The following is a 20,437-nucleotide window of genomic DNA, read 5'->3' on the forward strand; positions in this document are numbered from 1 at the left end:
ACACACACACACACACACACACACACACGGCCACCATTCACCACCTGACGGAGCGTTTTCTCAATAATTAAAAGGCCGTTTGACTCCGATTGTTGGGCTCGTCTGTAAAGAGCCACCAGGAACTAATTGCTTCGCTGCTTTGTATGAAAAAGCAGCGCCGTGTTATCACAGCCTGACCGCCCCGGCGTTCGGAGATGAATTGAATCCAAACCGTTCAAGACACCAGATGTGCTGACGTAGCAAAAAAAAAAAAAAAAAAAAAGAGCTTGGAAATTCTCTTGTTTTCTGCCACACTTGAACATAAAGTGGGACGTCACTTGTACCTATCAGAAACAGGATCCAGAGTCCACAGTTGGACCAAACGCATCAGTTTTCTCAGTGCATACCGACTCCATTGGCAGCTGTTCGAATAGCTTTAGCATCAGTTCCCAACGTGCAAAGTTCATACTTCTTAAAGATTTCATTTTCAACAAATATCGCAAAAAGACCCAGTTTGCACAACATCTCAAGTGAAAACACTTCATTTTTCTGACTTTTCAATATAGTGATTTAATGTAGGTTAAAAATTATTTCATAACATCTTGTTGGTCTAATAGAATTTCTTCTTTGGCAGCAGTTTTTGGGATTTGCCAATATTGTTTGAATACACTAAAGAAACCCAAACGCTGCCAGCGTCATGTGAAGCTGATCCTTTCATGTAGCTCCGGACGCTCTAAAGGGTGTAGTCTTCATGTTTCCTACAAACCAGAGGAACACAGCTCGATAGTGGACAGAGAAGGGGGTTGTTAGGAGAGAATCTGATTTTCACACTTCCTCGTGTCACTGCAGATTGGATTAGTTCTGGATTGCTCTGCCGAGCCAGTGCAGATGGATGAGAGGCTGATGACAGCCGCTCACAGCCGCCCTGACTCTCTGGAAAACTTTATGTGGAAAAACTGACGGAACAAGTGTCTGGAAAACCAGACGGGACCAACTGGCAAGTGAAAAGCTTTTATTCTGAAAGGTTTCTACGTTATGCACCAGCTACTGAATACTGCCAACATCTGGATGATGGAGGCTGAGCGACTCGGTCAGCGGGTCATCCTGCCCTCCACCGAGGCTTTGAGGAGGGAGGGGCGGCGCTGTGGCGAGGTGTTCAGCTCAGACGAGCCCCGGCTCAAACAGATGGAGGCTCCCGCCTCCTTATGCAATCCAGCTCTGGCCGGGCGGAAAGTATGACTTTTCTGTGACTCCCCGGATAAAATAAAAAGGCCTAATGAACATTCTGGGACTAAGAGACGAGACAGGCTGAGGGATTAGCAGGAGGTCAGCACTGTCCTGCCCTGCCCCGCCCCCCACCCCCGTCCACCCACCTCCAGCCTGCTGACTGCTGGGAACTGAAAAAAGTCTCGAGCCTGATGAACTGCGCCATAAATCACCTGGTCAGGACGTGGCAGCTCGATGCTCACTGGACTGCATGCGGTGGCATCTCCACCGCTTCAGGGGCTTCACCGCATGTCGCCATAAAGTCTGTTCAGCTCATAAACACGGTGCGAAGACGAGCCGTACCTCCACAGCGACACTTCACGCCCCTCTCAGCTGATTCTCCCTCCTTCCAAAGCACCACACTGCTGGCGGCGGCCATGTTGCCAGTCTGTCATTGTCACAGGAGTGCAGTGGCGTTCGCCAGCCACTCAACCGTCTCCCAGCCTCAAATCCACGTGAAGTGTTAGATTCCTCCAGTCTGGTGCTCGTATGCACGAGCACATACGCCACACACCCACCGACCAAACACTGCATGCTTAATTACATTATTAATTCCAAGGTAAATATAATTCATAGTGTTCTCATAAAAATAACATTTGTGAATCTTTAATTTCTCACAGCGTGAGCAGTCTGCCCTCAATAGCTGTGCTTTCCTTTCTTTCTCCGCAAATTCCTCATTAATATTGATCCCCTTATAAATATTAGCACAGGCAGCGCAGTTAACCCCTTTATTTCAGTCCGACGGAGGTGAAATATTCCACGGATGCTCGCGCACGGCTTCCTGCAGCGGCGGCTCGTGTCGAGATTTCACCAACTCCGCTTCTGCATAAAGTTGGCTTCACAAATGCAATCAGGCGCCGTCACGGGCTCCAAATGACCCAAACCGGCGAGATTAGGCAGACTGAGAGGAGAGCATGCACTGATGAAAGGCTGCGAACGGCGTCAACGCTCTGGAAGGGTGGAGGGGGGAGGAAGAGGAGGAGGGAGGAGGAAGGGGGGAGGTGAAAAGGAGTCAGCCTTGTTCAAGCCTCTTTCTAAAAATAGCTCAGCTTGTGTGACGACATCAACGATACGCAAATACAGCACACCTTCACTCACACACACACACACCACACAGACATTATTTTACAGTCTTCTGCGTCCCTCCAGCCCAAAGCGTCGCCTCCCCTGCGGTTACTCACGAGTGATGGAGGCGTCTGTGCGTCATGGCCAGGCCGGGGTCCTCCGAGTCCGGTCTGTCGGGACGAGAGGGAGAAGGCAGAGATTAGACAGCGTCCACTGACTGGCTGGACGTCCCAGCCACCCACAGCCACGGCGGCTCAGGCTCGGGCCACGGCGGGGGCAGCAGGTCACGTGCTGCTGCATCTCATCAGCAACGACAACGCTGCCTTTAACCTGCTGATCCACACACCTGGATCTGGACCGGTTCCGCCTATTGAGTCGACTCAACACCATCTAATGGTCAGTGTCCATCAGAGCCAGCAGCAGGGAATCACAAATACTTTCTCTGACACTTCAGGAAAGAGGAGTCATCAGTGCTGCCGGGTTCCCAGCACACCACTACAGTCCGTACTGTTACAATGTTGGGCAATTAAAACCACCGAGACCACCGCCCTGTGCTACTGGAACACACTGGCTGTTGATGAGGGAGGACTCTCTCACTGCATTCTGGGAAGGGTCTGGGATCTCAGTGATGGGAAAGGATGTGGAGGAGTTGGTCTGCCGGTCTCTATGGAAACCGCTGGCTGCGTGGAGGGCAGGTTGTCGTCGACAAGGCCGCCAATCACAGCTCATCCTGAGCGGTAGTGGAGCAGGTCTGATCACTGACGGACAGGAAGCCGCCTGGCTGTCGACAGGTCTGGGTCTTTTGCTCGAGCTGGTTCCACTGTTACCCGAAGACTCATGATAAGTTTCAAGAACTTCAGCTGTCCTGGGTATGGATGGAATGTGCAGTATCGACACTAAAGCCTGGATCAAGCTTTCAGCGTCTGCGTGTGTCTTGTTTGCTTGGAGCGTAGAGAGACGCTGTTTATCTGCTCTTTAGTTGCAGATTATTTATTTTATTTATTAATGAAGCACATACATTGTCAGTGTTTTATCACTTAGCATTAAGAGTTTATTTAGCTCTTTGTGAATACCTGGGCGGCGGGCCGGCGGCGACCGGGCGATCACGGAGATATTTTCACTTTTGTCAGCAGGTGTTCTCCTCCCTGCCGACAGGATTCACCATCTCCGTCCTCGAGTCTTTCGCTCTCTGGATGTCTGTGCAGACGGGGCTCCTGCCTAATGGCTTCACACAGTCACTCTTCAGAGTTGGCGTCCATCTTTGTTTGCCGTGACGCTCTGGTGCATGTGTCACCGGCACGTTCGCGCAATGTGGACACAACATTTGGGCTGTGTGACGTCTGGGGCGGGATCCGGAGCAGGACAGTGACGGTTTGCAACGGGCTGTTTGAATTAAAAAGCAGAGAATTTGTGTTCCAGCACAGCGCAGCAGCTGCCTCAGCTCCCATTTCATCCAACGGCTTCACAATGACGTCCGCCTCGATCAGAGCCGGAGAGGAGGCGGAGCCAGAAGCACTGAGGCCTGTGGAGCTGGAGAACAGGCAGGCGGGAGGGTGTGGACCGGCAAATTCCTCAACAACAAGATGAAGAGGCTGCTCTATCGCTCAGTAGATAACATGACTGCTTACGCATGTACGGCTGGCCGCGGCGCTCGGCGGCCCGCTGCTCGCAGGAATACACAACGTGGAGAAAGAGCTGGACCTCTCTGACACGACAAGAGGCGAGGAGGAGGGAAGCAGCCCAGCATCAATCAGGCCTGTACAGCAGTTGTCATGACGATAGCGATGAGTGAAGGCCCAGAACCTTTCCTTCCCCTGTCTCCAGAGACTGACTGACATTCAGCGCCGCTCCACTCAGACACACACCGGAGGGATCAGCACGGCGGCGGCGGGCCCGGCGGCTCGTCCTCCTCGCTGCGAGGAGTCGTACTGGGACACGCCGCTCTTATTCCGCTCACGTTGAAGAGGAAACGCCACGTGGGGCCGAGTTTGTCACTTTGATGAATTACCGCACTGGTCACTGCGTGTGCTCGTTGGATGAAGTCCATTTTATTTGCTGAGAGCGCCCCTGCCTCCCCGGCAGGGGGAAGTGAACCCTCGCCGTACAGACGCCACACATCTCCACAGACACGCCGCTGAGCTAGCTCTCCGCTGTGACGGGCGTCAGGAGCCTCCGGAGAGACGCTGCTGCTGCTGCTGCCTTCAGCCACCGATGTTTATTTCACCTCAAAGTCAAAATACATTCTGCGGAAAACTTTATCACAAATTAAACGTTGAAACACTTTAAACCCACCATGAACTTCAAACCGCTTCCAGCGAGGCTGGTGATATCTTCCTTGATATTGTCTATTAAAGTATCTCCACACATGGAGGCATGGTCGCCGATGGATGACGTCAAGCGAAGCTCGCTGGGTCGTGGAGAAGGAAAAGAAAAGATGAGAAACATTTTGTTTGAGTCCAGGAAGAGGAATATTTCAGTCCAGACGTGAATCTTTTCCTCAGCCACAGCTCAGCGTCAGCGCTGCTCCATTTGACTCAAATCCCTGCGTCTCTTATAAAAACATGTGATCGATGACTAACGTTCTGCATGGCTCCCAAACCGAACCAAGAACTCCCGTAAGGTAAACCTCTGATGGAGTAACGGTCATGTAAATGGAGTCCGGCGGTCAGGAACGAAGCTTCAGCGGTGTTTGCTGAGTTACTCTCTCCCTCATCTACGCAGCGGTTTTCCAAAAGTTCCACCTTTCGATCGGAGACATTCAGCCCTCTCAGCCAGAGAGCGAGGATGAGAGTCTGTGCACTGAGGAGTCGTTCTGCTCCATCCTGATTGGAGGACGGAACCAACAACAGAAAAAGCCTGGGGCTCACAACAAGAGAAGAGCAACATCACAGAAGCACATCAGCTCGCCTGTCAGGAGAACACAAGAGGCGCGATGGGAGAGAGGGCGTGAAGAGGCAATTCAATCAGAGGCCGTTCATGATATGGCGGCTTATTGAGCGTGAGGTCTGTGACGACAGCCCCTCGGCACGCCGTCTCCGTGGCGTGCTAATCACCGCCAGGCAGCGGCAGAGGCGACGGGAGTCAACCAGACACCGGGATGAACTCTGGAGAGCAGGGAGAAGAGTCTCCGTCTCCCTCCGCCTGTCCCGATCAGCCACACCACTGCAGACAGCTTCGAATAATCCTCAGAGTGAACGCTGCGCTGCGGCCCGAAGGCACAACGCCACCAGAAAACCACCAGAGATAAAGACAAACCGAGACACGTCCACGTCCGTCACTCTGATTCTGTGACCAGTCAAACTCAGGACTCCACGTCTCGTTTCAGGTTTTCACTCGGCAACAGATCGGGGAGCAGCGTTCTCCCGGCTCTGTGGTCGTCCTTTCAGCTAATGGACATTCTAATGATTTACTTCCATCTGGATGCTTTTATCAGACTGCATTTCCAGCTGCAGCACTTAATGATTTCTGGATGGAAAACTCTCATGAAGTCATCGCCCGTTACCTGGTGGGAATCAGCTGCACACACGAGATGAATGAGTAAGAGAGATTATAAAAACTTACAATCAGTGAGGGAGAGCTCACTGGCTTTGGACAGGGATCGAATGTTTGTGGTCTGAACTTGTCAGGATAAGAGCTCATATAAACTTCCTCACAAACTACAAATCGCCGCTTACAGAGCTAAAGTCTTTGTATGAGTGAAGAAGCAGACGTGATTGTGGAGACGGGCGGATTGCTCTCTGACACTGGATTATTCACAGAGGAACTTTGATCTGTGAAGAGGACAAACATCAAAGTTCTGCATCTCCTAAAAATAAATGTATGTTGGAAGCAGAGCTCAGAGGACTGTCAGTGGACTACGTACCCAATAACCATATTTCACCAGGACTGTATTGATCCGGTAAAGCAGTGCAGGTTAGGCTATTCTGTGTTCCACTGGCTAATGTCAGGGCTGGCAGAGAGTCCAGACAGTGAAGTCCAAACGACAGAGTGAAACACCATGAACCGGCTCCTTGTTTTCACCTGGAAATCCAACTTCATACAGTTATCAGCTCTTTTTTCCACCAGACATACTTGGAAAACATTTAATTACGGCAAGTGTTTCCAAGATTACATGAAAATCAAGTCTGTAAAGCGACATAACAGCTTTCCCTTTGTCGGCAGCCGGCTCGGCGAGATGATACAGCAGCACTCACTTCATTAATTTTATCTGACAGCAGAGTCAGACCCGGCTTTTAACCTATCAGTGCAGCGTGCGCGGCTGCAAAAACAACAGATAAAGGCGAAGGAATGCCTCGTCGTCTTCTTTACCGGTAATTTGAACAGGGTGACCCCACGTTGTCAATGATATCTCAGCAAATAGATACAAGAAGTTAATCACAGCGAGTCCAGATAGTGAGGCGCTGGGCCTGCGTCTGCATCCTGGAGAGAGAGTGTGTGTGTGTGAGTGTGTGCATCGGACCACAGTGAGAGTGTTTGGCCCAACAGAGGGCAGTGTGTTTTCACTCACTGGGCTCGGCCCCTCCAGTCCCTCCGGACCTCCACTCCAGAGCGAAAGGACGCTGTCGACACATTGTTAATCTAAAATCTACTTTCATCACACTTCACATTAGGCCAAAGGCTCACCTGAATAATTCATCTTTAGTCCCCCTCCGAGGAGATGCCCCCTCTCGTCTGCAGCCCGCTGCACCAGCACGGCAATCTTCCCCTGCACATCTGAAGTTTCTTTATTGAATTTCTGTTGTTTCATCCGCAGACTGACCTATAGGCCAGCCGTTTGATTGAAAGCTACTGACTGAGAGCGATGGAGGTCTGCAGACCAGCATCACAAACAATGTAAAGGTGTCATTATCCTCGCTCTCAGAGAGAAAGCATTAAGTAGAAAATGTGTTTGTAAATGTTGGGCGCTGCGTCCGTCTCCCCGTGGATGATGGGTATTGGTGTGATGGGAGGCGATGCTTACATCTGTGATGAGAACACGGTGCTCCAGATCGATGGAGGGTTTGGAAGTAACTGCAGGTCCAACATCTTCTGCGCATATCCCCTCTTTTTAACATTGCATTTTAAGATCGCATTTCATACTGTTCGCCCTTGTCAGGAATCCATGGATCATCAGACTGTCATGGTTTCCTAGCAACTGACACAGACCTCGTTGACCCGGCTGACGTCTGGATTGACGATCTGTCTCATGGTTGAGGTAGGCCACTCTTGTTAAAGGACTCTTACTGGATGACCGTTTACCGATTCGACCCTTTGACCTCTGAATCTGGGCCTCAGGGTGCAGTGGTTGGCGTTCTCGCTCCAAACCGAGAAGCTCATGGGTTTGAGTTCTGTGCGGAGCCTGCATGTTCTTCCTGTGTGTCTGTTAGAGACCTTAAGCCTCTTGTCAAAGGGACCTGGCCTCATCGACTGTCAGCTGGGAGTCAGTCCAGCGCCACAGGACCGCGAACTGAATGAAGCGGCATAGACGACGCTCAGATGGAGGAATAAAAGCACAGAGGACACTGAGGCCCAGTATTTACTTCAACGAATGAGGTCCTACCTGTGCTTAACAGCTGAGCGCACAATTAAAATACACATCCAGTTTTACATGAACGCTGCACATCCAGACCTTCTCAAGTTAAAAACGGTCTCCTCATTCTTCTTATTATATATAAAATGTTAGTACTGTTGGCTCAAGGTTGAAGCAGAAGTTTCTCATTTTGTCTCCGGTTCATAATAGAAAATACATACTGCGTTATCAAGTTACCACGTATGTCAAGCTAAGCTTGTTTCGTGGAAATAGTGATATTAAAGAAAGGCAGGTTTGTTTGTGTAACAGCATTCGTACACAAGGCAATTTAAAGTACGTCACAAAGAGAAAGAAAGCATAAAATTATATAAAAATCTGAGAAACTAAACAAGAAAACAGAAGGCAGGTAAAACAGGAGAATAAAATAAAAAAAAAAATAAAAACTGAAATAATAAAAATGCATTTGGAATAGTGTATGTTGGACTTTTCTTATGGGGTTTGTCGTCCAAACAACAAATACTACGTCCTCTGGTCAGAGAACGACACACGCCATGCTGCTCCAGGAAACTTCACAAGCAAGACGCTTGCTCTTCATGTCCAACATAGAAATAACAGATGTCTGCATCACTTTAAAAAAGAATCCAAGATTCATTTCAAGGAGCAATTTTCAACTCAATCCCTGTTCCAAATGTGCGTTAAAGGAGAAAAAACAGAAAAACCTTATCAGCTTATCACCAGTTCATTAACCACTCGTCTTCGTGTAAATTGCTACTTCCAAAACATTTCAGACGGAGCTGGATCAATAAATTCCTAATGTGAATAGAAAATGTAAATGAACACAGAGAGACGCGAGTCTCTGATTCCTGATGTGAAAAACCTTTCAGTTGAACTGAAACATGGCGACCATGAGGCTGGAGGTCGTTCACTGGAGCTGAGCAGAGCTCCACGTCTCTCAGGCGCCATGCGCACACACTCTCTCAACTTCCTATTAATGTCATGTCACAGCCAGACAACAATGTAATGATGATTAAAATGATCCCAATCCAAATAGCAAATGGCTGCCATTATCATTACGGTTAATTATCTCACATCGCAGTGCACGGCGTGCGACGGGGAGCTGTTTCAGCCAAGCGAGCAAAGAGCAAGGCAATCACCTGGGTCAAGACAGCGGAGGCTGCCACGCCACAGGAGGGACGCCTCAATATTTCCCCCATGAGTCCCCCAGCGGGGCGGGGAGTCTTCCGGTTCTGCGTCTCAGTCATCTGTTGGTGCACGAGGCAGGAAGGCGCCGTTCGAGACGTGAGCATGGCTTCATTTACAATCAGATTACGGTGTGAACCCGTGTTGCCGGGGAGATGGATCCATTACTGGCGTGGAATGTGTTTGCCACAGCGTTCACAGTGATCAGTCAACACATGGCATCGGCTTCAAATTGAATCACAATTGAACAATTCCCAAGGTCAACAGCTCGAGCTGCTCCGTCTACTGGGAATCTAATCCAATCTGGCCTTGATTCCTGCCCATTAGCACTCAGAACCTCGGTGAGCGATGGGGGAGGGGTGGTGGAGATTGGGGGGGTTGGGGGGGGGGGGGGGGGTGATACTAGTAACCCAGTCAAACTATCAAACTGGCCGTGCAGCTGGGCCGGTCCAAGAACTCTCAACACCCTAACATGATAAACCAATGGCAAAGCTCAGAAGACAGAAGAAAGGTCTTCCGATCAATTGTTTTTAAGGGAAAGATGGAGAACCAGTCAGATATCACCTCAGGTGGACAAGACGACAAACTGCAACACACTGTCCTTTGGTTTACTGAATCAAACCTTGGTAACTGTGGAGTTTTGAACACCAGTAAGGTAGAAATCAGCTCTTTGGTAGCATCTGCACTCAAAGTATCCTCATCTTACCTCAGAATCAATGATGCTCGACCAGAGGATGTGTTGTCCTTAGAGTAAGACTTTTTCTGATCACCTCCTTCCAGTCTTTACATTCGAATCCCTTAAGATTGTATTGCTAAAGGAAATGATAGTGTTGACAGTACCTCCATCCCTGTCCCACTCAAAGTCAAAATCTCCCTTGCAAGTGCGTTGGGCGGCGCCTATCTCTGTTTCATAACCCCAGGCCACACAGCTACTGTGAGTAGTGGAAGCTACGGTGGGGGGAGACCTCTGGTAGCTCTGTGTGTTCGACCCCCTACCCCATTCTGTATGTGCCTAGCACCTGGCTAGAAGGCAGTAGGTACCATTTTTAAGGTCTTTGGTATTACCCAGCCGGCACGCGAACCCACAACCTCCCCGTTGTGAGGCGGATGCTCTACCACTAGCCCATCACTCTGGTCCCACATGCTAGAAATGTCCTCTGTAGTTGAGTGCGATTGATTTTCCGCTAAATCCAACTACAGTGACAAATAAGACCTAATTTGTCCTTCTGGTCAAAAGTTTTACATTTGGAATGGCACATTAAAATAAAACTGTACTTCCAACAGAGATCCAGGATCTGCTCTAACTGAAATCAAAGATCGGAGCTGCCAGGACCACTGGAAAGTACACTAAACTATCAAAACACAACTCTATTCCCTCAGCGTAGTCCAGCTTAAAGTACCTGGCAAAAACATAGACCGGATAATCCCTCCTATAGAGTCAACACAGTTCACAGGGACCATTCTCTCACTGGGTGAAGTTTTTGAAATGTGTAAAATAGCACTTTAGACAACATTAATGTGCTTCAGTTCCAGGCAAATTCTCTACTGAGCCTCCAATCCTGTCACCTTACAAACTTTCTGACCGACCATCAAAGATCATTATTTGCTCTCTGGTGTAAATCACAGCAGCCAGAGGTCAGATGTTTCCCGTTGCCGCTATGTGAAGTGTTCTCTGCTGCTGACTGGGAGATTCTGACTGGGAGTTCTGCTATGCTGGAGGCGTTCCGACCTAATCCAGCCCAGGATGATCATGTGACTGAAACACAGAGAACCCAAAGAAGAAAAGCTTCTTTCTGTCACTGAGATGAGAAACAACTCTGGCATTCTGCTGCAGACGTGGTTCATCGGTATCCCATCATTATATACTGCATATGTTTATGGAAACAAAGGTCAGCTCTCCTGCTGCTTTTAGCCAGTGTGTCTCATCATGTAACACTCACTCTGACAATAACAACACCCACCAACACAACATACATCCCTGGTACTGCAGCTGGCAACTCAGCCTCATATTTCAGAGTAGCTGCAGACTGTTGGTGACCAAAGTGTCCAGATATACAAATGACAGACACTACAAGCATAAAATCACTCCACAAACAGGATACAGGACGGGGCTCGGTTCGGAGGTGAACGTTGTTTTGAAAATGTTGCATGTAAACGTGAAATGGTTGGCTGAGAAAAACTCAAATATGATGAGTTTTCACTTGAAACACTGTAAACGGAGCCGAAAATACTCATTTTGACAGAGAGTTGCAACTGGAACAACACGATGAAACAGACTTTTTGATTCGTGTTATGTACAAGAGAACACTGCTGCATAACACACATTTAGAAACGGTTTCTCCCGTCGTGCCACTGAAGCCATTGTGCTGCGGCAGAGAATTGAGGTTATTTCTTAAAAATGCCTTCCAGTGGCAAAACCCACAGAAAACGTGAGGCTGGTCCCACATGGGCTGCATCTTTACTCACACAGAAAGAGGTCACAGTATGCATGCATCGCATTCGCATTTCAGCTGCCGTGGATCAAAAACAAGAGATTTAGAAGTAGGCTAATGAATTCACACCATTGGAAGCGATTTTCTCTCTGTTCCTCTCAGCATTGCTGCAGCTGTCAGAGCCAAACCAAAAAATCACTTTGGTTTCTTGCTCTCTGTGCAAACTGAAACGCAGCCATTGATTTATGGGCTCGGGCTCGTTATTAATTTCCTGCACTGCTAAACAACACGATAGCGTGTGTCGTACATCTTGGGGTGGTTTCAAAGCTTCTGCATCTCCACCTCAAAGCGATCGCCTCCTGTAAAACTGGCAGTGAGGAGACAGGGCAGCCATAAAGGACTGAGGGAATAGCTTCAGAGAAATGAAAGTAGAATGTTTAACTAGACGGGCAGCGGTTCCAGTGCTAAAGGATCGAAAGCACATCAGTCATAACTCAGCTTTATGGGAACATGACGGCAGCGCCGCTCACAGCTGGAGCAGCCACGGCCGGAAAGAGGTCAGAAATCACTGATTCACCGCCAGTAAAGACCTGCAGACGGGTCAGACAGGCACCAGAGACCGGCTTTGTGTTACCATCTCCCTTCCACGGAGGACCGGGACAATAAATCAGAGATGATAACCCAGCGCCAGTGTGAGGTGTGCAGGCTGAACACACCTGCTCGGACACACTACAACCGTCTCTGAACCTACGAGAAGATGCAGAAACCTTGGTTTTTCACTCAATTGTAGAACTGAAAACGAAGATTAATTCAAGCAATTACAGAGACTTGTCTTCATTGCATCCTGCACACTCTGAATGTTTCCAGAAACACTTCAGGAGGACGATATGCTGAGTCAGCCAAGAGGAGAAACTCCACAAAAAACCTGGAGCTGCTGAATCACAGTCCTGTGGAGCGACTCAGGTGTGCAACCGGCCTAAAATATTTATAGCTCTTCAACTCTGACAAAGAGACGACGTGAATAATGATGATGGACTTTGCATAATTCAGCCGATTGACTGGGACGCGCCCACCAGGCGAGCCGCCGATGAGAGCACTGACTCCAGTGTGATCACGCCTCGGCTCTGGATGCTGGAGACACGCAAGCCTCTACTGGCAGGGTGATAACACACACGCACGCACACACACACACACACACACACACACGCACACACACACAGCTGCTCGTCAGACTCGCAGCCCGTCAGAAACTGGTTAAAGGAACTCAGAGTGTGCATTTCTTTTTAAGCCTCCCGAGCTTCAATCCCACATTTCTATTTAACATCACGGCGCCTGACAACATCTTAATGCTGACGCCCCCCCCTCCTCTTTTCATTTGAAAATCCACGGCAGGATTACACATGTTATTGAATTAGAGTGACGTGGCAATCCTCTTCTTAGTCCCGCCGTGAATGGATGTACTTTGTGCCCTCTGTGCGTCGATGACTCAGTGCGCCGTACGAATCTATCACTACATCCTCTGCTTTCAGCGGGTGAAGAGTAGAGCAAACGAGGGCTTCGGAGTGGGGAGGAGGAGAAGAAAGTGGAGGCAGATAAAGACGGCTCTGAGCCGCCGCAGCATCCGAGCAGAACTGATCACTTTCCCTTCCACTTTTCTAATTTGCAGTGAACATGGAAAGCAGCTGTCAAACTGCCAGCCGTCCTCTCCTTCCTGTCTGGACTCCACACTTAGCGGTGACACCTCTAATTTATACATGAGATCCGACTAAAGACGAGGAGGGAAGCTGGGAACGCCAGACCTTCGACCGCACTCAGCCAGGAAAAGCTTCAGGAACAAATGAGAAGTGACTGAGGCTGACCCAGAGTCAGCTGAGCGACCCGGATCGTTCCCCGGCTGACCGGACTCAGAGCTGCTGTTGTGCCACGGTGACACAACGTTTTAGGGTGAAAACAGCAAACTGCACCCAATATTGACACTGCTTTCTAAATGCACCATTTTCAGGATGAAAGATGAACGCTGTGTCAAAAAATCAAACAAGAGTGATAAAACCTCAGGTCAGCAACACTGACGTGACCTTTGGCATCCATGAGGGACCTCCCACTTCTCAGATGGGCGGTCGAGATGAGCTGCAGGTTTCAAAAAAGCTCAGAGAGAGAGAGAACAGAAAGTGAATGTCATGCTGTAAATCGTGGTCATCAGATGAGTGTTCATAGCTGACAGTGACTAGAAACACACAGAACACCCGACTGTTCAGTGACTAGAGATCATTTCAAATAAATCACTAAAGTCGCTCTACTCTGGATTAGTTCAGATTCCACCACAACTCAACTCCTCCAACTGGCTCAATAAATAATAAATAAAAAGCTGAAATTCACCTTTGAAAGCACGAGCTCCATCTGTTGAAAGACTTTCTCACAGGGTTTGATGTGGTTTACACATCTGCTCAATGGAGATCAGATTAACATTTGCAGCCACGTAGAAAAGGTTTGATGTTATTAACATATATCCACTGTATTGTGTATATAAATATCATGTATTTGTTGACAGACTCATAAAGTTCATGAGTTCATTAAATGCACCAAGATATTTTCTTTCATGTACATAATATACATATATAATTAGTCAGACTTAGTCATGAAGTGGTCAATCAGAAAAGTGCAGTGAACCCTCGACCAAATGGAGGACATATTGAAAACAAGAGTAGGAGCTCATTGCTGAAAATAAATGGTCAAAAATCCCAGTGGAGACATGAAACAAGCTGCTCAAGTAAATATAGGAAGAGTCTATTGATTATTGAGAAGGATGTGAACAATTCTGGACACGCCACGTTTTGTTCAAATGTAAATAAAGAAATACTTTCTCCACGATGGTGCTTCTTGTAGATCATCTTATTAAATTTTATTAACTTTTCTGGATCATTTCTGGTCAAAAAAAAAAAGGTTTCTGGTTGGACAAAAGTAGCTCGAAGCCTAAATTAACCTGGAATATGAATAATTTTGGGCTAAAACAGTGTACCTGCACCCACAGAATATAATCTCAACGACTCAAACGACGACTCAAAACAATGTAGTTCATATGCCAGGCCTTTAGGTGGCGCTGTAACTCTGCCGGAAATACACCAGAGAAGAAGATGCGGAGCACTGAGCTCCACAACAGAAGCAGCTGTCGCCTTAAACCAAAGAACAGAGCAGCTTCTGCAGGACTCTGGGACACGCACTGGACAAATGTCCTTTGTTCGTGTTTAGGCCGTTTTCCTGTCCGCTCGGACTGGAAATTGACAGAAAAACTCGTCCGTTGTCCGTGTTTGTCAAGGTGTCCACTCCTTAAGGTTCAAAGTGTGTCCATGTATACAAATTTATCCTCTCAGCAAAGGTGTCGGCTTTTCGCTCCACAGACGGTTCTCTGTACTAAATACTACAGTAATACGTTGTACAACTCTCGTCTTTGGTGGCGCCCGACATTAATACTGTACAGGGTTTCCACTTTCAAACAACAAATCAAAAAACGAGTGCTGAGAGGGAGTTCAACCCTGACATGGCCCCTCAGGGAGGGCTGCACAAAAGAACACAGCGTCCCGGACTGATCGCTGTGATTGAAGGAAGGAGGACAAATGGAGGCAGAAAATGACAAGCCCAACAGAATTACAGCTGTAGACCTGACACCAGAAGTAATGGACCATTATCTGGCTCCGGAGCAGAACCTGAAATAGAGATGAACAGTCATTTCACTGTGGATGGCAGCCTGAGAATGAAGCGGCGGCGGCGTCTCCTCGAGCTTCGCCAGCCTGCCGGGCTGGAGCTGACCTCTGGCTCCACCTCAACGAGACGCATTCTGGAGCTTCAGGACTATTTCACTTGAGAAGTACCGTCTCCACATTTTTGCTCCACGTCATTTCCCATTTCCATTCTCGAGTTCTGCAGCCGCTAATCGCTTCTGTTCTGTAACCATGGCGATGACTGATCACATACCGTCAAAGGGTGGCGGCCAGGGTTTGAAATCACCCAGAGCCACGGAGCCGGGGTCACGACACAGAAGCTGTTCTGCTTTCACATCAATGCCAGGAATCAGGCCACATCTGCATCCAACAGACACCACAGTTCAGTCTGACTGCATGGCTGCTGTCTGCTCAGCGACGTGGCGCCTGGCGCAAACCTACAACCACAGCAGCCCACCATGTTACAGAAAAGCCTTGGACTCTGACATTAACTCTACTACAATCAACAAAACACAGACCCATCAATAGGTTGATTATGTAAGGCAGATACGAGCAATGTGATTGAAGAAACTGGAATCATGTCAACGGGAACGTCATCAAGCGAAAGCTTCACAGCATGAAGCTTGTGCCTGGAGTTGTAGCTGAAGCCGTGAAGCCTTCAGACCTCTGAACAGAGAAAACTCACTCGGTCATGTTTCAGTTTCAAATAGTTCACTTGTCCTGTGATGATTTACAACCTGTAACCTCCCGATGCACCGAGGGAGGGGCAGCCCCCCCCACTGTCACTGCGTAGTCATTGAATTCATGATGCATACATCTGCCTGTGTGGTTCCGTGGCGGTTCCATCGGGCATCGTGCCGTCACACGGATCAGCCCTGCAGGTCGTTCCAGACCAGGACGAGTGGAGACATGAACTCCGTCTTCTAACAAGACTGAAAACTGAGTCATGCTGATATTAAACACACAATACTGCTGCACCAGCAACTGATCCAGTCCTCTCAGATTAGCAGATTACGAAGCAATTATAACCATTTAAAAACAAACGGAATCTATTCATCTCCACAATCTCGCTCAATACTTCACTGCGCCTTATCAGTACGACAGGAATTAGAGCCGCTCGGCATGAAGAATCGGTGTCAAAGGCACAGTGTTTACCGTGAGTCAACAGCAAGAGTGCCGGTTCAATAGAAGATGGAAAAAAATGAATCAGCTGAGAGACAGAGGAGGGATGGAGACACAATGCAAAGCTCAGACGGCGAGAAGGCAGAAGCAGCAGCCATTAAGGGCTCTATTCGCCGTGGCCTTGCTGCGGCGCAGCCTCATTACCAGGCCGGCCTCTGCACACACCGCGTATTGACGAGGAGGGCAGCGCAGGCTGTCTATCGCACGCCGCTCGCCGCTCCAGCAGAACCGCTGCCAAAGTCTGCCTGGAGCTGGAAGGCAACGGGAAATGTTTACACGCCAGCATCAGAGGCCCAGTTTGAGTTGGAAGAGCGGAATATTTGTAGACCCTGGACCTGGCTGTTAGGCAGGACGGATGGCTGCTTCTGTCACCAGATGGAAACAGATATTCTCTAATTATCAGGTCTCATGAGCAGAAGAACGGCCATATCTCCTGAGCGCAGCACCTGCAGCTCCTATTAGTTGTCCAAAACTTGCTTCCTGCCAACTCCAGCCACAGATCCACTTGTTTCATAATGTTCACAACTTACTTTCACAAACTATTACACAAAACACAAAAGCATCCTTTCATGTGGTTTCAGGTGATTCGGCGTGACTCGTGTCCTTCATGTGGACCAGGAGTTGTAAGATTTAGTTTGGGGTGAAGAAAGTTGCTTAGAGTTTTTAGAAAGTGTCTTTTGAGTCAGGCTCAGGCCTTCGCTCTGTGGCTCCACATGCCGGATCCATCCCCCAGTCTGAAGTCATAATGCAGTAATCCAACCATCAGTATCTGGTTTCAGCAAAGCATCACAAGTGTGGCTTCACAGAATTACATCTGCAGTGTCACATTATCCACCAAAATAAAACCCTTTTCCCACTGAATTTAAGCCACACCTCGGATCAAACTTCAGTTCATTATCCATCAATTTGGCCCACACACAAAATGCATTGCTCCTTTGAGGATGATCACTCTTCTCCTCTCCTGCTGCAGTCACCACAGGCGGCAGCAGCTCACACACGTCTTCTACACACTTCTGCACGTTGTTGTTGTTGCAAAATCTAAATTAGTGTCAGTATTTCTGGAAAGACTTGGGTACGCGCATCCAACCAGTCCAGTCATTCTCCAAATGTGGATTCAATCACGTGTACATCAGCTGTTTTTGGTTCCAGTAGGTCAAACAGTGGAGCTAAAACACGAAAAAGCAACTCGTCCCGCTTCACATGCTCAACATATGTGTTAACTGTTCCTAAGTAGGGAAGCACCTCTACTGTTCTGGGTTCTGACACTGCACGGTGTGCTCAGCTCATAGAAGCTCCCCGATACAACCCAGAAAGCATTACGTGACGAGAAGAGGACGAGCGGTGACCGTGGCGTGGAGATTCTTTAATATTCCTGAGAATGACAAAAGTCAGACAGACAATTCAATTCAGACAGTCAATCATGATCAATTAAACATTTCACTGTAATACCTGTCTGCCTGTTTATTACAGAGACCCAGCCTGAAACCTCATTCAGTCAGTACTGAGAGCCAGCAGATCCACACAAAAAAAGATTTCTGGGATTTCACGACTGAACTAGGAAGTCAGCTAGCAGGAGGATCAATTCATCCACCACCCATAACATTATGACCAATCCACCCACTGTGTAGGTGTCTGTTTTCATAACAGAACAGCCCAAAGCATGAACTGTCTTCTCTGTGTGAATTATGTTAACACCACCGATAATCAACTAATTAATAAATATGAGAGTCCACAATGGATTTAATAAATTCAGTATCATGTTGTATTGTATCGAACACAACACAGCACAGACATTTCAAAGCTCATTTACAGGGGAAAAAAACAACCTATTCCACATGAGCAAGCAAAGGAGATGAAAGAAAGAAAAAAAACCATCCTTTTCAGAGGCGACCTGCAGAACCAGAGTCAGAGGAGAAGACTTTCCACACTTCTGGTTGGAGTTTTGGGATAGAAGCAGAGGAAATGAGAGAACAGACAGACAGACTGTGGGGAGTTATTTAAACCCTAGTTCTGGTCATAGTTCAAAGCAGTACAGGTCTTTGAGTCGTCTAAACCTACAGCAGCTTCATTAGAGAATAGTCCACAGCATCCTGAGCTACCTGAAGGTTTATTGAATAGAAAAGTATTTATGAACCAAATGTAAAAACTTCTGAGTTCAGGACCAGAAAGTCACGACTCATTCAGACTTTTATATCTTTAAGACTAACTTCTAGTTTGACAGTCAGTATCATCTGGCTCCAGACATCAATAGATTTCTGGATCATCTGCATAACAATGGAAGTCAATGCAGCATTTCCTGACATTACAGTAGAATCGGTCCTTACACAGAACCTTGTGGAACTCCATGCTTAACTTTTTTAAGCTAAAGATTCATCCTGAACATGAGCATATGATGGAGTCCAGTTTAGTGCTGTGCCTTTAACCCCGATATGTTCCAGTATCTGTATAATGATATACAGCTAACGTGAAGCTAATTTACAAATATCTGTATCACCTTTAAACCAAAAGTTTTTCTGTATGTAAAATAATTGTTTTTCACCCTTATGTATCTGTCAACATGAAGATCATTTTTAAAGTGTGGCAAAGCAATGGTATAATTGGCTTCACTTCATATTTTTGGGAAGTACATATGTATTTAAACTTATCTTTGATAATAAGGACTTGAGAGTAAGACAAAATGAAATTGACTGCCAGTTCAACACGAATACAGAACATCAGAAAGCTTTGTGTGCATCGTCAGGCCTGGTACAGCTCAATAGGAGTGAGAGATTCAGGTCATCCAGCATACATTCAACCGTCAGACACCCGCCGATCTTTAGATTAACACCAGCAATAATATCTGCAGCAGAATGAACTGCAGTTGATTTTCTGTTGGATGGGATCAAACAGGCCAGCCTTCATTCACAACATGCACCAGTGAGCTTTGACAGGCCCTGGTCCTGTTACAACTTCACCAGTTTTCATTTTTCAGAACAGTTTGATGCTGATCAGTGAGCACCAGGAACAGACCCTGAAAGCTACAGTTCTAGAGACATTCTGGGTGAGCTAATACACCCAACATCATGGTCGACATCATGGTCAAACTTTACATTTTTATATTTTTATTAAATTTTTTTCACTTTTTTCAGCAACTGACTGATTTGTTCCTCAAACATCCATCCATCCATTCTCCACTGCCTATCCGGGACCGGGTCGCGGTGGCAGCAATGTAAGCAGAGACACCCAGACCTCCTGTCCCCAGACACTTCCTCCAGCTCTTCCTGGAGGATCCCGAGGCGTACCCAGGCCAGCCCAGGGACATAGTCCCTCCAGCCTTCTTTGGTCTTCCTCAGCAGGCTCCTCTAGATGTGGAGGAGTAGCGGCTCTACTCCGAGCTCCTCCCCCTGTCTCTGAGGGAGCCCAGCCACCCTACAGAGGAAGCTCATTTCAGCCGCTTGTATCCGGGATCTTGTGTTTTTGGTCATGACCCAAAGCTCATGACCAGAGGTGAGGGTGGGAACGCAGATTGACCAGTAAATCAAGAGCTTCTCCTCTCAGCTCAGTTCCTTCTTCACCATGATGGACTGATACGACTGTATCACTGCAGACGCTGCACCGATCCTTCTGTCAATCTCACCTCCGTCCTTCCAACACTCGTGAACAGAACCCCGAGATACTTAAAGTTCTCCACTTGGGCCAGAGTCTCTCTGCCAACTCCTTGACCGCCATGCAATGTTGCAGAGACGTGTCAACCAAGACAGTCCCTGCACATCTAGAGGTACTCAGGGTGAATCTCGCCTACCCCTGGTGCCTTGCCACGGAGAAGCTTACCAACCACCTCGGTGACTTCAGGTTGGTTGAGGGACGAGTCCACCTCTGAGACCTCAGACCTCAGTCCACCTCTGAGACCTCAGCCTCTGCTTCCTCCACAGAAGGCGTGGTGACAGGTCCTCAAAGTATTCCTTCCACCGTCTAATAATATCCGCCAGATGTTCCCAGCAGACCCTCACAACACGTTCGGCTCTGCCAAGTCTGTCTGGTTTCCTCCTCTGTCAGCAAACCCAACTCACCACCAGGTGATGATCGGTCCACAGCTCTGCTCCCCTCTT

At 48.0% G+C, this 20,437-nt stretch overlaps 1 protein-coding gene across 4 annotated transcripts in view; it reads right to left on the reverse strand.

Annotated features, from left to right (window-relative positions):
- iqsec1b (IQ motif and Sec7 domain ArfGEF 1b) overlaps window positions 1-20,437 on the reverse strand; it is a 166,847-nt gene that overhangs the window by 77,869 nt on the left and 68,541 nt on the right. For 3 of the 4 annotated variants that reach the window (XM_030091292.1, XM_030091290.1, XM_030091295.1), the window contains one exon: window positions 2,427-2,480. The exons of the other annotated variant lie outside the window; for it this stretch is intronic. In XM_030091292.1, coding sequence (XP_029947152.1) covers window positions 2,427-2,480 — 54 coding nt within the window. The remainder of the gene's footprint in view (window positions 1-2,426; window positions 2,481-20,437) is intronic. 4 annotated transcript variants of the gene reach the window in all.

The sequence above is a fragment of the Salarias fasciatus genome, chromosome 5, assembly GCF_902148845.1.
Source record: "Salarias fasciatus chromosome 5, fSalaFa1.1, whole genome shotgun sequence".
In the NCBI taxonomy this organism is placed as follows: Eukaryota; Metazoa; Chordata; class Actinopteri; order Blenniiformes; family Blenniidae; genus Salarias; species Salarias fasciatus.